This window comes from Idiotropiscis lumnitzeri, chromosome 6, assembly GCF_059441095.1.
Source record: "Idiotropiscis lumnitzeri isolate Australia: NSW breed Sydney's pygmy pipehorse chromosome 6, RoL_Ilum_1.0, whole genome shotgun sequence".
Classification (NCBI taxonomy): Eukaryota; Metazoa; Chordata; class Actinopteri; order Syngnathiformes; family Syngnathidae; genus Idiotropiscis; species Idiotropiscis lumnitzeri.
The window spans coordinates 12910958-12931088 of record NC_142396.1 but is presented as its reverse complement, the minus strand read 5'-3'; the positions used below and the strand labels follow the sequence as shown (position 1 = coordinate 12931088).

Sequence of the window (20131 nt, the reverse complement as noted above, 5' to 3'; positions counted from 1 at the left end):
CAGCATGGATATTCAGCCGTCGTCATCGTCCACTTAGGGACTGTTCTCACGTTCCTCACAGACTTTCACAGATAGCATCTTAGTATTTATTCTACGTTTTTGCATTTTTAAAGTTGAATTTGTTGTGCTACAAGGATTTAGAAGGTTGTGAACCATGTTGGAGTCGCAATGGTGTAATATGTATGTATGTAATTGCCATAAGTCAATAACTACTTTGCGTTTTATCACTTTTCACGGAGGTTCCGATCATCCCAATTGACTGTGAAAAAAAACAAGAGATTACTGGATATAGCCCTTATATCAAAGGTGTCTGAAAGGGCTTCACATGCCCATAGTTAACAATAATACTCCCTGGTCTAAACCCTACAGCCCCCTCCCCAAAAGCCATTAAGGAAAAAGAGAGGACTTTGAAAAGGAAACACAAAAGGAGGAAGGAAAGGTTACATGCAATCAATTCTCCTATATTATCTTACAACGCAGAAAAGGTTATCGAGACACAGCATTGATTTTTCTGTATGCTCACGCGCCTTCGAATTAGACCTGAACATTAAAAATGACCCGGTTCATTTTAATAATGTGTTGTAATGGAGACCTTGGTATCCACCTTACTTGATTCATACTGAATTTACAAATCAGACCTTGTCTATGAAGTAGAGGGCCACAGCTCTCTGTCGAATGCGCATCTCTCTGGACTTCATATCGTCAATGTACTGCGAACGAATGCCATCCACGTGCATCTTAAGTTTGCGAGCAACCTCAAATTTCTCCCAGTCCTTTTCACCCTGAAATCAAAATAAAAAAGTAATGGACATTGTTGAAACTGAATGTTGGTAGAGAGTATTAAAAAAAAATAAAAGCAAAAGCAACTACGTAACGATACTGTATCTGACTAATGCAAATGTTTTTGACGGACTTTGAGTTTGGAGTTGGCATTAAGCATGACGTATTTAATGCCCCCTTGGATGTTTTCTGTCCAGCTGGCCAACCATGTCACAGAGTTGTCGTGTCGAACTTCCTTCCAGTGATGACCGGCAGGAGGCACAGGGATTGTGGATTCTCTATGGCATGCAGAGTAAGAGTGCATTTTACTGCAAGCAACCTTACGGATGCATCTTCTACCACTAAATCTGATCAAGACCGATACATGATTGACACAGATTTCAAATTTTCAATACCGACATAAACTAAAATGACCAACGTTTTTGTCAAGTCAGCCTTCACGATTGTGTCATATCAATGTCACCCGTATAACGGTTAAACTTTTCTCACTTGCCACAGTTGATTATGACATCTTCAGGCTGGATCCTTTTCTTCAGCATGCCTTGTTTGGGATGCTCGCCTCTACCCCTGAACAGCCCTGGAGGCTCAATCTTGAAATTGCCAATACGTTCTCTGTGATGGTCCAGCAGACAGTAGCCAAACTCCTCCACTATCTTCTGATTGGCCTCTTTCAAAACCTGCAAGAGATCAAACATGGACCCAACAACCAACTGATCTGTAGCATATAGGCACCCTTAAATCGGTAACAACAGGAACAATGCAGTCAAGTATAAAAAACGCCTGCACACACAGCATGTACTCGGCAGTTCTCAATTGAGGTCACCCCAGGAACTGCATTTCCCACACAAAGGCGACAAAGGCACGACTCACTTTTATAGATGTTAATACAGAAAATGTATGGTTCAAAAATAGCGTTTGGGTGTTATATTTTTTTTTAACACAACGACACTACGCTGAATTAAGAATCTAATTCAGAACATGATCAAGTTTTTCTTGGTTATTTTTTTGTTATTGCTTTGGGGTCATCTGGGAGAAGCTGTTCAAATGTCACTGGACTGTCTCGTTGGTGCTGGTCTATGTTACATTCATGCAATGTTTTTTTTTTTTTTAAACAAGCTGTCTGCTATCCATCTTTGAGGCCTGACCTAGCAGATGAGAATCCCTGCACTAGGATGTAGAATTAGCAACCAGTTACCACTTATAGCGAGAAATCATCCACGGTTGCTGATGGATGAGTGACACTGGGGTTGTCTGTCAATCATTGCCATCATTTTACTTTAATGAGATGTAATTGCCAAGTATATTGACAAAAACCCTGTGCCATTTTTCAAAACTTATGCTTATTACTGAGCAATGCTTTACAACCACTAAAAACACAGTCTTTTAATTTGGAGTCACCCATCCCAAAGCTAACATATATGAAAGCGCAAGATTACCAGTTTGTCCTCCTTGCTCATGTTTCTTCTTTCTTCTACCTTGGCTTTATGCATTGCATGAATCTCTCCAAAATCACACTTGTCAAGATCTTGAATCAACAACCTCTCCTCATGCGTCATTTCCTACAACAGATGAAAGGTTAGTTACACCATGCTACAAGCACAAGTAAGGAAAAAAAAAAACGCCACGAGTGATAAAAGGTTGATACTACACTGTTGTCACGCGATGTAACTACAATTTACTGATTTATGTGATCATCATTTTGACGCAAAAGCTGTTGAATTGGAACTGCCTGTGTTTAGATCATTTTAAGGCAGTCTGGTATGTCTGCATGTTTGACAGTTTAACTGAGCTTCAAGTTATCGCTCAAAAGCTTTATCTCTTCAAAGAGACTGCTAACAGTGCATCAATCAATGGTTGCTCTCGACGGACATTTTATGGATCATCTCAGATGTTAGGGTGAAGAAATGTCATGGCAGCACGTGTACTTTTATTATCTGCAAACTGCCAAACCCAGATAAATTGTCATTAGGAAGAAATCGTGTTGTAATTTTTTTGTAACACATCATCCAATGAAATAACTTTTTTTAACCGTGACAACTGATTTTCCAAAAATCTTTTGCTTATTTTGGAAATATTACACTATATTAGCTGTTCATCTTTAGCACATCACAGAACAAAACACCCTTTCTCAAGTTACCACTGGGCCTTGCAAACCAACACTGCTGGAGTGTGGTGCTTTTGTTTTGAAGAAAAATGACTGTAAAGATATCTCACTTTAGATCGTATTCAAGAATCAAAGAAAGGTATTTCTTTCTTTGAATTAAATATAGTTCATATTAGGTGATTTTTGCATTCATTCCAAGATATTATTCAAGTAAATCTCTTGTTACAAACTTGACAAAAAAATTGAAGTTGAAAAAGGCGATTAATCGCAATTAACCATGGAAATTTTATGTGATTGATTAGTTAAAAAAATTAATCACATTAATCACTAATATATAATTGAAGCCGAGTTGTACGGGTGTTGATAGTTGTGAGTTCAATGACTAATGTGTCCATAATCGATAGTAGATGCTATAATATACTAGCGTACCAAACACACACACGACAACCTGCGTGTGCTACCTCGTCAGAAGTAGAATTGGCATTAGCCACAATGTGCTTTCCTTTTCTTTCTTTCACCGCCGTGCTGCCATGAAAGGCAAGTTCGCATCGCATTAAGCATTTTTCGTTAAACGAATCCTAACTTTGGGACTCTGCTGCCAACACTGGTCAGCCATAACACTGCATTAGCTGTGCTTTTTGTTACATCACAGATGACCCGAATTCCCACTACTGCATGTGTGTGTCACAGACAAGCAGACAGCAGCAGAAATGAGGCAGCTTCGAGTGAAAAACAATGCATAGAGTGAAAAATCAGAGGAAATAAATGACAGACGATTAAACTGTCAATTATTTTAATCATCGTCGTAGTCGAGACAAGCCGACTAATCTTTGCAGCTCCAGTTGCGAGTACTGAAGTAATGATAACAAAAATGACAAGCCCGTTTAATACCAGCCTTCTTTACCTTAAAGTGTAGACATTACTTTTCTTTAAAGGAAATTAAAGGACGGAATATATACGTCAAACGTACATTATACCCTGGACTCAAGTGCTTCATCATGTCAGAGTTGGGCAATTCCAACCAGATGAAGCATCTTTCATCGTCACGTCTCAAGGTCAGTAGTGGACACTGAAGCTTTCAGAGATCAAGACAGTTCCAAGCAACCAAAACAAATGTAATTTGATTTTCCATCGGCACCTTTTGTCTGTGACCAAGCTTTTCATATTGGCCGCAATGTATGATGTGGAGGGCGTGCTGCGATTGACCACCGGTGAGTCAGACTCATTCAAAGCAGTAAAGTGGGTAAGTAAATAGCAAGTATGGCAAATAACTTGCTCAAAATTGATGACAATAAACAGCTAACAGGATTTAAATGAGTTTGATCTCTTGATCATCAATTGTTGCCACTGCACACTGTGCAAGGTCAAATGAGTTGGAAAATGCTAAACCTGACCTGGAGAGCAACATACTTAACAGTGTACACGTGCACAAACACAGTTGAGATATGGACATCCAATCAGTCAGCGTATCTAAGCATGACTGATAACCGACAGGAGTTGGGCACTGAGGGCAGTGGAGCGAGAATAGTTTTTTTCCGCCTCTAATAGAACACTTTAATTGGATTTGTTCATATGCAGAGAAGCTACTTGTATGGATTAGCATGTGAATGCATTCATACAAATTATATTTTCAAGTGCATTGAGCACTAAGCAGTGCAAAATTAATTCTGCATGATATGCCCGCAGATTCGACGCATCATTTTCCCAGCACAAAAGGCACCCTGACTGACACCGGTCAATGATGGTGGTTTTATTTGCGCGTTATTTAAATATTTGCATTTTACAAATCTGGAAAACAAGCAGGAGACATTATAATTTTTTTTTTTCAATCAAGTACTTTCAAGATCAATGTCATGAAACAATTTGCTGTGCATGTCAATAGTATTCGGTGAGTTTTATTTTTTTCCATATTTAACAGCATTAATGTAAAATGGAATAAATGCATTTGTCTTCACCAAACTTTTAATCAACACCCACTTATGACATGAAACGCGTTCTTGGCAGTTTTGCGACTGTTATTAAGAATAAAAAAGAAAAATAACTAAGAAATCACATTAAACACAAGTGTTGGCAAATACCACCCAAGCCGCATCAAGCTGTGCAGATTTTTGTCTGCAGCAAGAACGATTAGACTAGTCGGGATTGAAGGGAAAATTAATGTAGCAATGTTCAGAGGTATCCTGAATGAGAACCTGCTCCAAAGCACTGTTGGCCTCAGATTGGGGAGACGGTTCATCTTTTGGCAGGAAAACAACTAAGCATACAGCCAAGACATAAAAGGAGTGGCTTCAGAACAACTCTGAGAACGTTCCTGAGTGTCCAAGCCAGAGTACGGACGAGAATGCCACTGAACATCTCTGGAGATAACAGAAAAAGTCAGCGGCGCCAACGCTCCCCTCCAACCTGATTGAGTTTGACAAGTACAGCAAAGATGATGGACCATAGACAAGAGGCTGTGATTGCTGTCAAAGGTGCAGCAGCAACATATTGAGCGACGGCTAAAAACACTTTCAGTATGTACAAGGTGATTTCTTAGTTGTTTTTTCCTCCCATTCTTAAAAGAGATACTTCACATATGTACGCCATTTGCAGCAATACAAAGTTACTTAGTTTCTCTATAATTACCGGTAAATTGCTAACTTCAATATTTTTCATGTATATTTGTAATAAAAAGGTTCTTTTTTTTTAATTAACCCACTCATTCATTGAACATGTCACTACATAACCGTCACGTGTACAAACGTGCCAGACTGCAAACACATATCTACACTGAATGTAATGAATCTAGTGTTACTCCTAAAAGAATGAAGCCTTGTCATTTCCAGCCAAAAGTATAAAATAATCCACCGAGTGGGATTCCACTTTGTGATGTGAACGCTGCAACGATGGATCGTCTTTTGATGACACAAAATACACTTTGGAGAATGAGTGGATCAGGAGGTGCATGGAGCTTGTTCGAGACCTACACACACATAGACAATCCTGGAAATATGTTCTACCTTGTACGCATGTTTAAAAGAGTGCTGCTTTGGTGTGGCTGAATTTACGAGCTGCTGCTGATATTTTGCACAGCCCCACACGGATGGTGACGGTTTGAGAGGAAGCACAGATCCTCCCTCGAGCATGTTCAGCAAGCACAGTGCTGACCACTGGCTCGACACTAATACCCGGCAAGGTGTTGGGTTTTTTCATGTCACCTGTGTGGTGTGTCCCATATCAAACTGCACACTGTTCCTCATCCATGAAAAGTTCACTGCACACACGTACCTGTCTGCTCGTCCTAGTGCACACCGATGGCGAGACAAAACTTGCATAAACTTGGATACCTTTTGTAAAAATGGTGTCATAACATGCTAGTGTGCTGTTTCTGGTGGACCCGTTGCTGATTTTTACAATGCATTATGGCATCGTTTTTCTTTGTGCCCTCCTCGTTGTCAAATGTATGTTTATTGTCCAGCAGTGAGTACACACGTTACGTTTCGTTGGACCCAACATGGGTGTATCAGTGTGTTGAAAATGTTGACATAAAACGAAACATTTCTATGTAGATGTATTGTTCAGCTCTTATTTCCCTAGCTAAACTAATTAATTTTTACCAATCAAGCCATGTATGTAAACTTAATGAAGCCTTCCTTGAATACATTTTCAGAAATTTCAAAACAATGTTTCTGTTAAGGAGTATTGTAAGATTTAGAAGGGGAAAAAAATCCATTTTTGAATGAGACTGTAAAATAGAAGCACTGGGTATAGGAAAATTCATTTTACAACCAGTATCATGCACATTTTTTAATTCCATCTTGAATGGGGGACCAAACTAGATTTAAGCACTTTTCAAAACTTGAGTTAGACTCATTGAAATGATCTACGAATTAAAAGAATGCTGTGCAGTATACATTATCAGATTTGTTCACGTAGCTTAGGAGCATTCATTTATAATCACAAGTTTCTATTTACCTCTCTCCAGTCCGTGAAGAAGTTCTCCCGAAAAACCTTTTTAGTAGTGTATTCGTGATCTAACATCTGAGCAAAGAACACAGCCACTTCCTCAGCTGCCAGGCTCAGCTTCACGGGCTTACCTGTGCAAAAATATAAGCAAAACAATGCGGCAATGAAGATGATTTCTGTATAGTTCATGTAATTCCAATTGATAACTTCGACATTACCAAGCTAAAATTCACTTTGACAAGCACTCCTAACACAAGTAACAAGTTAAGAATAAAGGATCAAAATTCATCACGCGACAAAAGCCCAACATCCCCAGAGTCCTGCCAAACTAATCACTTCCAGTAATTTATAGATGAGGTCTCTGGGACAAGGACAAAGATCAGCATTCAAAACACACTACAAACAAGCGCATGCACTCGAGGCAATCCAGATGAATCCATCTCCCTAGAGAGCAGGGGCACTCTGCGGGTAAACAAAACAAAAACAACAACAAAACTGTGGTCATCAATCACAGTTCGACCCAATAATAACTGGGCTTGAAAGGATTTCCATCATTACTTTTTGGTAACTCGGTCTATAACGCTTAACTATTTCCAGACCGGGAGCCTCTTTAGAAACTTAAATCCCTAAACATTTATGCCACTGACCCTTCACCGTTTTTGGAGGACCAAAGGGCTGCTAGAAAAAACAGAAGAGGGAAAGGAAAAGCTAAAAGTAGGGAGTCATATGGTTACTATTGGTCCCTCAAATTTTTGAAGCGTCTGAGCTATCACACAAAGTCCCTGAGTTGTCCTTGGACCACGGTGAGCAACATCAGACATTCACGCGTTGGCCAAAACAGTATCAGTGTCCACCTTGACTCGCTACGGCCCCGGAGTGAGTCAGCCAAAATGTAATCATTAACTTTGTCTATTGATGACGCAGGGCAGCGTGGAGTTGCAAGAACTCAATGTCTTGCACTAGGGCTGGGCGATATGACCTCAAATCAATATCGCGAGAAATTGAGCAATTTTACCTCAATACCGATAAATGCACGATAAACTCCCCCCATGGACTAAAATCAAAATAAATGCAGGAAATGCATATTGACTTTTTTTTTTATTGACCAACTGGTACACATTACTTTCAATGAAAAATAAAAGTACAAAAATCATGTGTATAAACATTCCAAATAGCTTGCTTTGCATGACTTGAACAATGTCACAAAAAGGGTGCCTCTTGCAAAATCTTTTTCTGCAAATAGATTGCGCCAAGATGCTGTCATGATGTAAATAATGCCAAATTTAAAAAATGCAAAATAAAATGAAAGAAAATGTCAATGCAAGCCAAATAAACAAGTGTGCATCATCGGGGGAAATGTGCCGTCTCGAGTAATCTGGTGCGCAGTCGCCACTTGTCGTCTATGTAATGCACAGTCAGGGATCCATGTTGCGACCCGACCACAAGTCGGATGGAGATGCAAAATGCTTGGCATGTCTAAGCTCCCGGCCATACGGCTTTCATGAAGCGTTTAAATCCTGTGCGCGCCACTGTAACTAGAGGAGCTTTATCTTTAGCTATGTGCTAGGCTATCGCGTCCACCTCTGAGACGTTCTCTCGTATGGTGTCGCCCCCGTTATGGGCTGTTGTTACTTGTCGAACCTTGCTTCTCACTTTGAACTTCAAGCACAGAATGGTTGTGTTGTGGGTGGTGAAAAAGCTTCCGGATTTGAATCGCCAGCTACGACGGCGACGTCTCTTTTCTTTCACAATCAGGCGGGTGGAGTCACGTGACGAGAGGCGCTGAAGCGGTTTTAAAGGGGCATGAACATTGCCGCAGACAGAAAAGGCTTTTCTTTTTTTTTTAAACACCGAATTTACCGGCATGGGCAAAATGATTTCGGTCATTGTAATAAATTTCGGTAACGGTAAATTTTCGGTTTATCGCCCAGCCCTATCTTGCACCACACATTGTACGCACGTCTTCGCAACATGCTTCAATTGTGCAGAGATATTCTCAATTAAGCATCGGGGTTCATTTCACAGTTGGTAATAACGGGATTGGTGGGATGACAACGCCGCATCGCCAATGTCAACAGATCACAACCTGTTTAACAGGTGTAAAGTTAGCGTATACCACACTTGTCACCACAACTCGATGGTAATCATCAGAGGAACAATCCCTCCGCAGGGATGATGTTATTTTAGCAAGGTCCATTAACATGAATATTAGGGCAGGGGAAAAATATTGTTTTGCGATGTATTGCCATACTTTTTGTGCAGAGACCAAGTATCGATACGTTGAGGGAGTATCAATACCTTTGATACCATGTTCGGCTGTGATTGGAGTTTTCTTCCCCTATCTTACACTCCGGTGTCTCAGGAACAGTTACTGGAACAGCTTTAGCATGTTTCAATCGTGACACTTGAATAAATGTCAAACGATACTTACATTAAAATTTAGGGAACTCAAGATTCTGTTTTTTAATGCATGTCTTACGGTGAATTCGTCATAATGTTTAAGTATCGCAATATGTGTCGGATCGCCACTCACCAGTATCGGGATCCGTATCGGATAGTGACAAAAGTTCATCATCCCAGCCCTTTTTAATATTTTTCTAAAGAATCCGCGTAGGAGCTGAGACTAGGTAAGTCAAGTTAAGTGGGTGTCTTTGAGCAAGGTCCATTTGATAAGGATTACAAAACACTGTGATTGAAATGCTCCTACACACTTTCGCCATTTTGACTTTTTGATGCATATTTCTTCTGTCAACCACAAGTGCCAAATCAACTTTTCAATTTCTTTTTATGAGGCGAACATGAAAACACAAAATCACAATATAGCTCTTTTTTTTTTGATGCGCTGTCTACATTTGCTCTGCACTGAGAGGGTGACAGCAGTGCACAATTGCGTGTGCACAACTGGGAGGGACACTGATGGTTACTAAGTGTGTTGAATGACAAAATATCATCAATCAGACCTATCAACTAATGTTAGCTTCTACTGCTGTCTGCCACTTCATGTCAGTTCAATGCAGGAATGCCACCATTATATTAAATTGCTGTCACACAGAGGCAATGGACTAGGCGACAGCTACATTAGTATAGCATAGGGAAAAAATATGAAATCAAGTATTATATTTAATCCACACAAAATATGAGTGGTTATTTGAATTGAGGAATACGTATAAATGAAACGATTAATGACTGTACACAAATACTTTGGACAATACACGCACATGACACATTGGCTTCGAGCGTGCAAAGTCTATTCGTTTAAAAGCAGTTATAGCTTTCCAACTGACATCTTGGGCATCTTATGTAATGCACAAGGATAGCATTTATCATAGCAACAGACAGCAGTCACCCTTGAGTCGAACGTCTAGCACCAGTCATACCACAGTGGTTGCTAATGACCTTGTCAAACCGGGCCCAAATTGAGCATTCATTATTGCTTTAATATTCCCCTTTTTGGGGGGCATGTATAATAGGTCAGAGCGTAAGGACTAGACATGATTGATTATGATGATGGATGGATGGATGGGAAGCTGTGTTTTTTTTCCCAGGTGAAGCAGGTTAGTAAGCTCCAATAAGGGTTGACTCCTCTGATTTGAACAAAATGTACACATAAAAGCAAAACCTTGTGTTGTTTTTTTTGTATGTCATGTTTCGTTTAAAATGATGTAAAATAATTTACCTGTTTTTTCAACCACTGCTTGTTGCGGACAAAGTCCTTAATAAAATATTTTGCAAATGAATGATAATAAAATATGTATCGTTATAAGGCAGAGCGACCCTAAGATATCGCTTTTTTAATGATACAATTTGATACTATAAATGCGATTTCGCCAAGATATTTCAATTACAAATTATGATATAGTAACAAAGTAAAACACACACATATACAAATTAAATGCAACTTCTAGTTAACATTTTTAATTGGATTTAATTTAAAACTATCTCAGCGTTACTGATTCCAAAATGTAAGAACAACATTGATATCAGAACAAGCTAATTCGCTTACTATTTGAGCATAGAGTGCAACCAAACAAACCACTTTTTCACAACTAATTTACCTTATCAGGATAAGAAAGTTCTTTTTATGCATTAAACATACAGAAAAAAACACCTTCTGATAAAGTGCTTCATATATCTGAACAATATTCAACACTCTTTTATGAAACAAAATGTTTTAACGTGGTATTACGTTCACATTAAATCAAGCCATAAAGAACAAGTGCATATAACAAACAATTTTCCCAAAGGCTTACAAACTGCCACTGCATGAGCCGACACCTTAACATAGTGGACGGTTTTTAATATGAAAATGATGCTAGGAGCTAAGATGGCAGGGTCACCCACTGAATCCAGGCCTGGAGGTGGGGCTCAAAGGCGAGAGTCTGGTGCCTGGGCCACCACCCAAGGGGCTTTTGGTTTTATCCTTTTTATAACTGCATACCTGCTTTTGATGCCCCCGCCCCATATATTTACAGTCGATCTATTCCAACCATTTCAAGAGAGAAAATGGCATGGGATATGCTGAACAAGTATGTTAATATTGCTGGGCCAATTTGCTCAGAGAATGTAGAAGCGACAAAACAAAATGAAAATTGTTGGTTTGACAAGTGTTACATGATCACAAGCAAGCATTGGAAATGCCTCACTGAATCCTGCTACACTGCCAACAGACTCCATATTGGGACAGGCCCGGACCCACAATGAAATATTGACAAACTATGATCCGCTCTATATCAAACTATGTGATATTTAATACCATTTCTAGATTTCTCTCATCATTTCTGCATACAAACAAATGTCTTTGTATGTTCAATACACTACTTAATAATAAAATACCACTGTCTACAAGCATAGTACTGTACTTGTGAACAATTAAAAATCATGAGGACAATGACATTCTCAAATCGATAAAATGTGTTTAGAAGATGGTAAACCACACTCCCCTCTCGTAAACTACCTTTCAATATGAGCTCGATAGCAGGATAACACATCGGACTTTAATCATGTCCTGTACTTACATCCAGCTCCTCGTCAGTGCCGTTCTGCAGGTCTCTTACCTTCATAGTAGAAGTGAACATTGTCTGGGAGGGGCTGGTAGTTGGGTGGGAAACAAGGTCCTTTGTGTTCCAGAAACCTCCATTTTACCCCATCTTCATACTTCGCTTCTTCCCACCTGATAGGATATGATATGAGTATATATTTGACAATGGTAATTGCTCAGGTATGTGTGAGTGTGTGTGTGTGTGTTTCAGTGAGAGTGACAAAAGACAGAAAGAGAAAAACATTAGGCCGGGTTCAACACGAGTTGAAAAGTAGCATCAGCAAACCATCGCCAGCGCTGCTTCTCCTCCTCTTCCTTTTGTCTGATCTTCAATTCTCTTGCTTCCTTAATCTCCTCCTTTGTCTTCTTAGGTTTTTTGGTGACCGGTTGCTCACTTTCCTCTGTCTTCACATCCTGTGTGGAGAAATACACCTAAAATGTGAATTCAATTACTCCCAGCACTGACATTTCTTACAACTCATACATTATTGATGGTGACGGATCGTCCTGGAGAGAAATTTACCGTTTCAGTTTTCTTCTTAGCATTCTTTTTCAGAGGCTCTCCATCACTGTCTTCTCCCGCTGAATGTCGGCTTTTTTTATTTTTGCTGCTGAACGCACAAACACACTATTAAATCTAATGATCATCCAAGGTGGCAAAATAATTTAGCAGACATCATGATGTACCTTTTTGTTGAGGAGGAATTCCTGGAAAAAAAAAAAAAAAAAAAAAAAATCGCCAAAGTACTGTTTGTAATGTTCAGTTTTTGCTTGAATGGTCTAATCCTGTCATCATCATTCTCAGGACTCAACTGATAGACGCTTTTGCAGTTAATACATTGCATTATTCAAAAGCACAGGGGTTGTACCTTAGTTAAATTATTTTGGGAAAGTCTATTTACTTTTATCTTAGCAACACCCGAAAATAAATTGTTTGCAATAATCAATCAAAAAGCTCTGTTATTCCACCCTCCATTGCATTCTATTTTTTTTTCTGCATCTTTTTCCCCCTGGAAACAAAAGTGATCGTCTGTTGATCATCAAACAGTTTGTGGTGTGTCAAATTCTGTTGGTAAGGTAATAACTTAGTGATTGCTACTCCAACAGAAGAAGTTTAATTTTAGACTACATGTACTATTTGGAGGAAACTTGAGTTTTAAAATCGAGGTATTCATGACGTGTGAATTTTTCAGAAGCAAGGACTGTCAGTACTTTCGTCACAACATCTTTGAACGCTCGCATTGACTTACTTTCGTCTGTCACTGGTGGGAATATCAGCAGGCTCGTCTTTGATTAGTTTTCTTTTCACTCCTTTCTTTTTTGCAGTGAATTGACCATCATCTGAATCGCTATCACACACAATTAAAAAAAAAAAAAAAACATCATTCATGGAACATTTGGTTAAAGTTAGTGTCCGTCCACAGTGATAGCATAGAGACACTGGCATTCGCACACCTTCAATTTTTATTAACAGCCCTGTAAAGTGAGCACAGTACATGTTTGAATATAACGTGTGAAAATGTGTGCAAGGATTGAGACCTATGTTGTACATAACTGAGCCACGACCAATAAAATCAGGAAAAGTGAACTTGTGAAAAAGAGTTCAATCCTATACCTCCTCAAACGGCACCAGTGATGCTCTTGGGCAGCTTTTTGCTGGACAGCAAGCAATTAGAGGTTCCAGTATACAAAATACTGTACTGCATTTATTTGTTTTTTTAATCACAAAACAATTGTCATGGAATGAGTGAGTGGCAACAAATAGACGAAACAGGCAACAATAAAAGGAGAGTGAGAGAATATTTTGAGATCTGCTCATCAGCAAGTTGTAAAGGGGCATGATAACAATTATTTGAATCAGGTGTGTTGCAGGAGGAAACCTCTAAAACATGCAACGGCCCTCGAGGACTGGTGTTTGAGACGTCTAAAATAACACCCAGAATTTTCACTTGTGATGAGGAGTTTAAGGATATCGTGTGTACTGTGGTTCAAGATGTCCGCTTTTTTCTATGAATAATGTTTCACAGGCTGATTTCGCCTCTGAAACGTCACTTTTCATGCAGGGTTAGACTAAAACCACATCTGGGATACAAGCCATTAACAAGTCTACAGAAACACTTTTGTGAGACATATTTGACACAGCAAGACTTGGGCCACCATCTGCCATTCCAGCAAACACCCTGCGGAGTATCCAGCTATTCATACCAGGCAGTCTCATTTGTCACTTTGCGGAAAAGATTCAGCACAGGGTGTGATTATTTCTCCGGGAAAGCTAGACTAATTTTATAAAATGCGAATGGATTCTGTCCAAGTTGCAAGAATAGATTTAGAAATGAAGCAGGATTGAGAAAAGTAAGATTTTGGGTACAATCATTTAAGGAAGACTTGTCAGATAATATTTGGTCCTGAAAGAAACACTGGCATTAAAATTTCATCTCTACCTGGAATTGCTCGGCTTCTCAGTCTTCGGTGCTTTTATCTGCAGGGAGAGACAGATCAAAGCTCAGCGACCCGATGAAAAACACTTACTGTACATGAACCGACTGAGATGGGACATATGCTAATCTCGGCGTTTAGTTGAAGGGCATCTCAGTCATGAATAGGTTGGGACAAGGTACTGGTGGTGCAATGGATCACATAAGTCACGGTTCGGCTTACGGATTTTGAGACACGAATTGAATCGTTATAATAAATCACGAAGGAAGGAAGGGAGAATGGAAGGAAGAAAGAAAGAACGAAAGATAGAAAGAAAGACAAAAGAAAGAAAGATATGGGTGGCATGTAATCAACTGGTTAACACAATGGCCTCGCAGTTAAGAGGTGCTGGGATGGGCTCCAGCACGCCTGCGACCCTTGTAGGCAGAAGCGGCTTGCTTTAATAGATAGACAGATGAACAGACAGACAGACTTCAAAATTCAATTAGCTGTAATTGTCTTTACTACATAGAGAAAAAGGTTTTCAGAATTAACCAAAAATTTGTTCGATTGGAGGTGCCCAAAGTGCGACGTCATCGGCCACTGCACGTCTTTGAGGCAGACGATTTGCATTTTGATTGCCAACATGGAATCAGAATGACAACTGCTTTACATTTTGCAATTGATAGCACAAAATTTATTGAAATCACATCTAAAAAGAATAATGACCGTTTTCTTCGCAATGCATTTGCTGCTTTTTACTTGGGTTTATTTCTGCTTGTATTTTGAGCATATGTTTTGCATTTTTTCTATGAAACCATGACTGTGATTGGTGTCACAAACAATAACTTCTCAGCCATTTAGGAGGCTGATCAATGCTTCAAACAGAGTTCCAACAGACAACCCGCTCAACTTTTGCTGTAGGAACTCTGATTGTGACGATAGCTTCACTTTGTAGCTTAACCTTACTTGGTTACTGCCAAAATCTAATATATTACTGTACTGCATTATTTTTGTAATGTGTTGCAGCCAACACTGTACACTGATTTAAAGTGCATTCAGTTTACAATTTTAATCACATTGGATTTTTCATTCGATGGTTACGTGTTTTGTTTTGTTTTTTTGTAGTTTTTGTTGGTAGAGTACTTATAAATGGACTGGTACAAAGGTGAAATTTACTGACTAAAGCAATGACGAAAATGTAATTAAAATAATTCGACGGGCTGACTTACTGAAAAATAATTTAAAAAAAATAACAGATTGACAACGACGGACGGGTGCCCAGGCTGCTGATGGATGACAAATGATGGACCAGCAAAATTTTTTTTTAAAATCACCCAACTCTGTAAATAACCTTTTAAATGCATTGTTTATCATTAGATCTATCAAAACCAAACATAAAACAGATGGATCTATTAATGTATATTAATGCTTATATGTGTCGGCCATTCTACAAATTGTTGCTATTTGCGTCCCCAGGAAATAAAATGTAGAAAATTCTTGCTGATTTCAAAAAAATTAAATAAAACGTCTGAAATTGACCAATCCACATTTTGAGTTGTTCAATAAGTGTGATTAACCCATGTAATATACTGTATTTTCCGGACTATAAGCCGCTACTTCTTTCCTTGATTTTGAAACAAGCGGCTTTGTTTGTTTTATTCCCCAAATAAAAGAGTTGCTGCGGGTGCGTCTTAGAGTCTGGAAAATACGGTAATTGAGACCCTTTGTATGTATGTGTGCTTTGGTTTTGAAAGGGTTATGACTGCACGTAAACACCAACTACGTTTACATGCAGTCAATATTCAGGTTAGGGTCAACATTCCAGTTTCTAAAACATTCTGGATAAGCCGGTTACACGTGTGAGTGGACAGAGTTACTCGCACATTTGAAAACCCCAATTTAAACGATGATGCACATGACGCTTGTCATTTTCTACCCTCAATAAAACACATTATATTCATGTCACTCACCACAGGAAGAATAAAGCAGTCGATTTCCTCCTACCTCAAAAAGTGTGCTGCGCCTCTGAGTTTCACCCTGATTGTTTAAAAGAGTGTCGCACTATTTATTTTCTTTTTTTTACTTGTTTAGCGTTAGTGTTGATTGTGTATTTCCAGCAAGTTGTGTGGCAGACATAGAAACTTATACACATATGTGTCTATATAACCGCTGGATCATTTTCGCCATAGAGACAAAAAATAACATGAAAACGCTGCAGAGAACTCAATGTATTCAAGTTTGGCTCACTTAGCATGTGGCAAGATAAGACGGTTGCTAGTGGCTTCACTTTTCTACAGCGAGTAGCATCGCCACCGATTGGCACACATACAAGTACTGCCTGAACTACAAATAACAAGATTCCTTGCGAATAGAGCATGCATAGAACATAAACCAATGCCCCATTCAATGGAGGGAACCCAATTGCATTTACATGACCAAATATTCAGGTTAGAAAAGGGGTAACCCAGGGGTCTTTTTTCGGTTTTATGTGTGCGTTTCCACTGCCTTTCAAAAGCAAAATACGGTACTGTCAATTTATACTAGCAATGTTCATGTTTTGAAGGGGTTATTTATCGCACATAAAACATTGTCATAGTCACAGTAGAAAACAAGTGTTTTTTACCTTCTGGTCTTTGCCATTAGAAGTTTTCTCTGTAGATTTTGTTGGCTTTCCACTGAAAGTCATGAAAAAGAAGAGAACATGTCAGCGATGCGCATTATGTCACAGGGAAGGATGCCTTATTTTTGGGAGGGAGGATGAGAGTTTTTAAAAAAAGGACGAACTAATTAAGGCCGGAGGTGGGTTTTCATCCATCCCTTTTATTGTGCCTAACCTCATGTACCGCATGTATATAATGCCAATGTTTGCACTTGGAGCAGAATGAAATCAATCCTATCGCGTGTGGTGGCCCTTTAACTGATAGTACAACTGAGCACGCGCTCCAGAGAGAGAATGAGAGAAACTCAAAAACACGTATGCAATGTATGCAGCTGTGTGCAGAAGCAATTGAGATCCAAAATAAGCATCTTTAGTTGGGTTTTATTGAAGCAAAGAGATGATGTGAAATAAATACAGCCATCTCTACAGAGCGATCCTGGTCCAAGCTCATCTTTGAATCTGCCTCGTGTGACAACAAGAGTCTGAGAAAGGTTCCAGTATGCTGTACAAGGATAGCTGCATTCTGCGTTTTTTGGGGGGGGGGTAAAAAGCATCACCTGTTTATAACGTGGAGACCCGCGGCTATTCGTCCGAAGCGGCCAATGTATGTACAAATCTGTTTTGATGGCTAAATTTAGCTATTGTTGCTTTTAATCAGATGTGTTTTGTAGTCTGGAAATTACTTTAAGTGGATTTGAATAAGAAATTAGCCAGCTAAAGAGCTTTAACTAATGTTTATAAATTGTGAAACCTCAGTCGTTAGCCTCTTGTCATGCACTGATGCTTTATTTTTAGGGGCGCAGGGAGGGGGAGGGGTGCAAGGATGGAAGCGCATTAAAAGGAAGACAACCAACGTGGACGAAGGGCGATTATTTTTATGAATAAGGACAGACGGGTAAAGGCAAAAGGGTGGCCCGGCAAAATAGAGCGAAGTGCCCGTCTGTGGAAAATGTAAGCTTTGTGTGCAGGAAATAAAATTGAAGCGGGGACCAGAAGAGTCTGATTAAAAATGTGCTTTAACTTCATGTATTGGTTCCTTTTTTAAGTCTTTGTACTTTTAAAAAGAAGCCAAAGCAGTTGTTAGACTCGTGTGTCTTGACCTGGTTGGTATTTTAGTCAGACAATGCAGTAAAATGCCGCCAATTAGTCAACCAGTGTCTCAGAAGTACCCCATGCTTTCATGTTTCTTCTATGTCTAACCTTTCCATGCATGAGAAGCAATACACTGGTTTATAATTATGACCCAGCGAGCTGACTATGTTCTTTTGAGAATTTTTTTTCAACCGAGCCGCAGATATCATCATATTGAAAATCTATTTTATATGATGAAAAAAAAATAAGCAATCCTAAATGTGAAATTGAAGAGAGGAAAAAAAGGATGCTAGCTCATTGCCGTAGGTATCATCATTGACAGGTGTCTAGTAAATGTTAAATATTTTGTGATGTCATGCACGCTCTAATCATGACATCTCTTATCAAGTGGTGATATGAGATTTCAAATCCCCGCCTTTCTTCCATAACTGCTTCAAACAACAATGTGGATGCAAGAAAGGAGAAAACGATTTTGTTGGTTTTAAGGATTGTTAATATTTTATCTAATGCATTCTGTCAAATGTTTTTTACAGTTGCAGCTGCTATGAGTTCCAGGTGAGTTGAGTAAAAGCTGTCATCAATTTAAAAATCCCAATGGCGGGTAATGCCTCATTCACTTGCATTTGTCTGCTCAACAAATGCATGGAAATACAGTAAATGCATCAAATATCGAAGGAAATTCAAATTAAGATGGTACACTGTGACTGTACCATGGCATACGGTCCGTGTCAACCACCAGCTCACGGTCGAACAAACAAACACTACCATTTAAGTTTGGGCACACTATGTAGTTGTTTTGAATGAGAAACAATGTACAAAATGACACGTATTAGATGGTATCCTTAATTTGCATATTCTTTGCTTAGGCAGCATGGTGTAATGCCTGTGGGTTGCGCATTTGCCTCACATTCAATAGTACTGGGTTTGAATCGCTTTTACAACTGTCTAATGTGCAGTTTTCCCCACCCATGTCCAGTATCCACCTATATTTCGTGTTCTTGTTTTCGTAAAACATCCAACAATGTTGGATGGCTTCACATGCTCATGCGTGCATCATGAAAAATGTGGGAAACTTCCCTGTACCTCTTTGCGGTAAATACTCAACTCACGTGCTATCAATGAAGTCACCTCCGGCTCCAGCAACCACATTGTCGTTTAGCCTCTTGTTCAGTTTAGTGATTTTGCGCTTGGCTTTCCCGTCTTCTTTCGCGTCATTCTCTCTCCCCATCTCTCACAAATTCCTTCGAGATACAGATTAAATTAATAATTAATCAACAGGTCGAGAAAACTCCTCGATGTACGTCATATTACCAAACCTTCGCACTTGGATAAGCACGTCTTCTGTGTTAGCCAATTAACACAAACTAGTCAATTTCATCCGGCGGCAGGTTACCCACAGTACAAATACCTAATAAAACGTACACAACTGTGCACAAGAAACGTCCAGCGTTTTTCTATTCTTTAAACACTTGAAAATACAAGACACGCTAAAAAGTACACGCACTTCTCACGTGGTTCAATCACTAAAGCGAGCATCAAATGCTGCATTCCATAATTTTGGAAAGTCGGATTTTTGGACTTCTGACCAGGAAAGGCGCACTGGAATGAGGAGGTCCAAAAGTCGGAAAAAAATACCGGTACATCTTTATCCAGATTGATAGATGATAGATAGATGATTCACGACGATGACGACCCTCACCAACACGCAGACCTTTAATAGCAAAACATAATTTACAAAATCATAAACATATATTTATGTATCTTTAATTATGACATTTGGTTATTCAACATAACTTCACGTCGTAACCCAATGCGATTTTTACTGATTGTGTGGAGATATTCTGCTATCTTCTTGCATGAAATTATTCTGTAAAATGGTTAAATGCTTCGAATATAACATTTATTTATATATGCATTTATGCAGTTAAAGAATTAATTTATGTGTTTTGAGGAGCAAATCACACACAAAAAAAATCATCGCAACCAGTATATTACGTTCGCCTGGAAGGTTATAAGGTTGCAACTGGTACAATGCGGGAGAGATGTTTCCGATGTCCCACTTTTATGGAATGCACCATAGTGTATTGAAATGTTC

At 39.1% G+C, this 20131-nt stretch overlaps 1 protein-coding gene across 3 annotated transcripts in view; it reads right to left on the bottom strand.

Moving 5' to 3' along the window:
• The window catches only part of LOC148335303 (DNA topoisomerase I, mitochondrial), a 28555-nt gene extending 8914 nt beyond the window's left edge, over positions 1 to 19641 (bottom strand). Inside the window, exons 1-13 of one of the 3 annotated variants that reach the window (XM_088298640.1) lie at positions 19361 to 19641; positions 19146 to 19277; positions 16909 to 16960; positions 14309 to 14346; positions 13118 to 13216; positions 12391 to 12478; positions 12154 to 12281; positions 11884 to 11999; positions 6839 to 6960; positions 2217 to 2339; positions 1270 to 1457; positions 914 to 1058; positions 639 to 782 (exon numbers count right to left, since the gene is read on the bottom strand). In XM_088298640.1, coding sequence (XP_088154766.1) covers positions 639 to 782; positions 914 to 1058; positions 1270 to 1457; positions 2217 to 2339; positions 6839 to 6960; positions 11884 to 11999; positions 12154 to 12281; positions 12391 to 12478; positions 13118 to 13216; positions 14309 to 14346; positions 16909 to 16960; positions 19146 to 19264 — 1362 coding nt within the window. In that variant the 5' untranslated portion in view covers positions 19265 to 19277; positions 19361 to 19641. Of the gene's footprint in view, positions 1 to 638; positions 783 to 913; positions 1059 to 1269; positions 1458 to 2216; positions 2340 to 6838; positions 6961 to 11883; positions 12000 to 12153; positions 12282 to 12390; positions 12479 to 13117; positions 13217 to 14308; positions 14347 to 16908; positions 16961 to 19145; positions 19278 to 19352 lie in introns of all 3 variants that reach the window. The other 2 variants (XM_088298639.1, XM_088298641.1) reach the window with 2 other exon arrangements.
• Between the last annotated feature and the right edge of the window lie 490 nt (positions 19642 to 20131).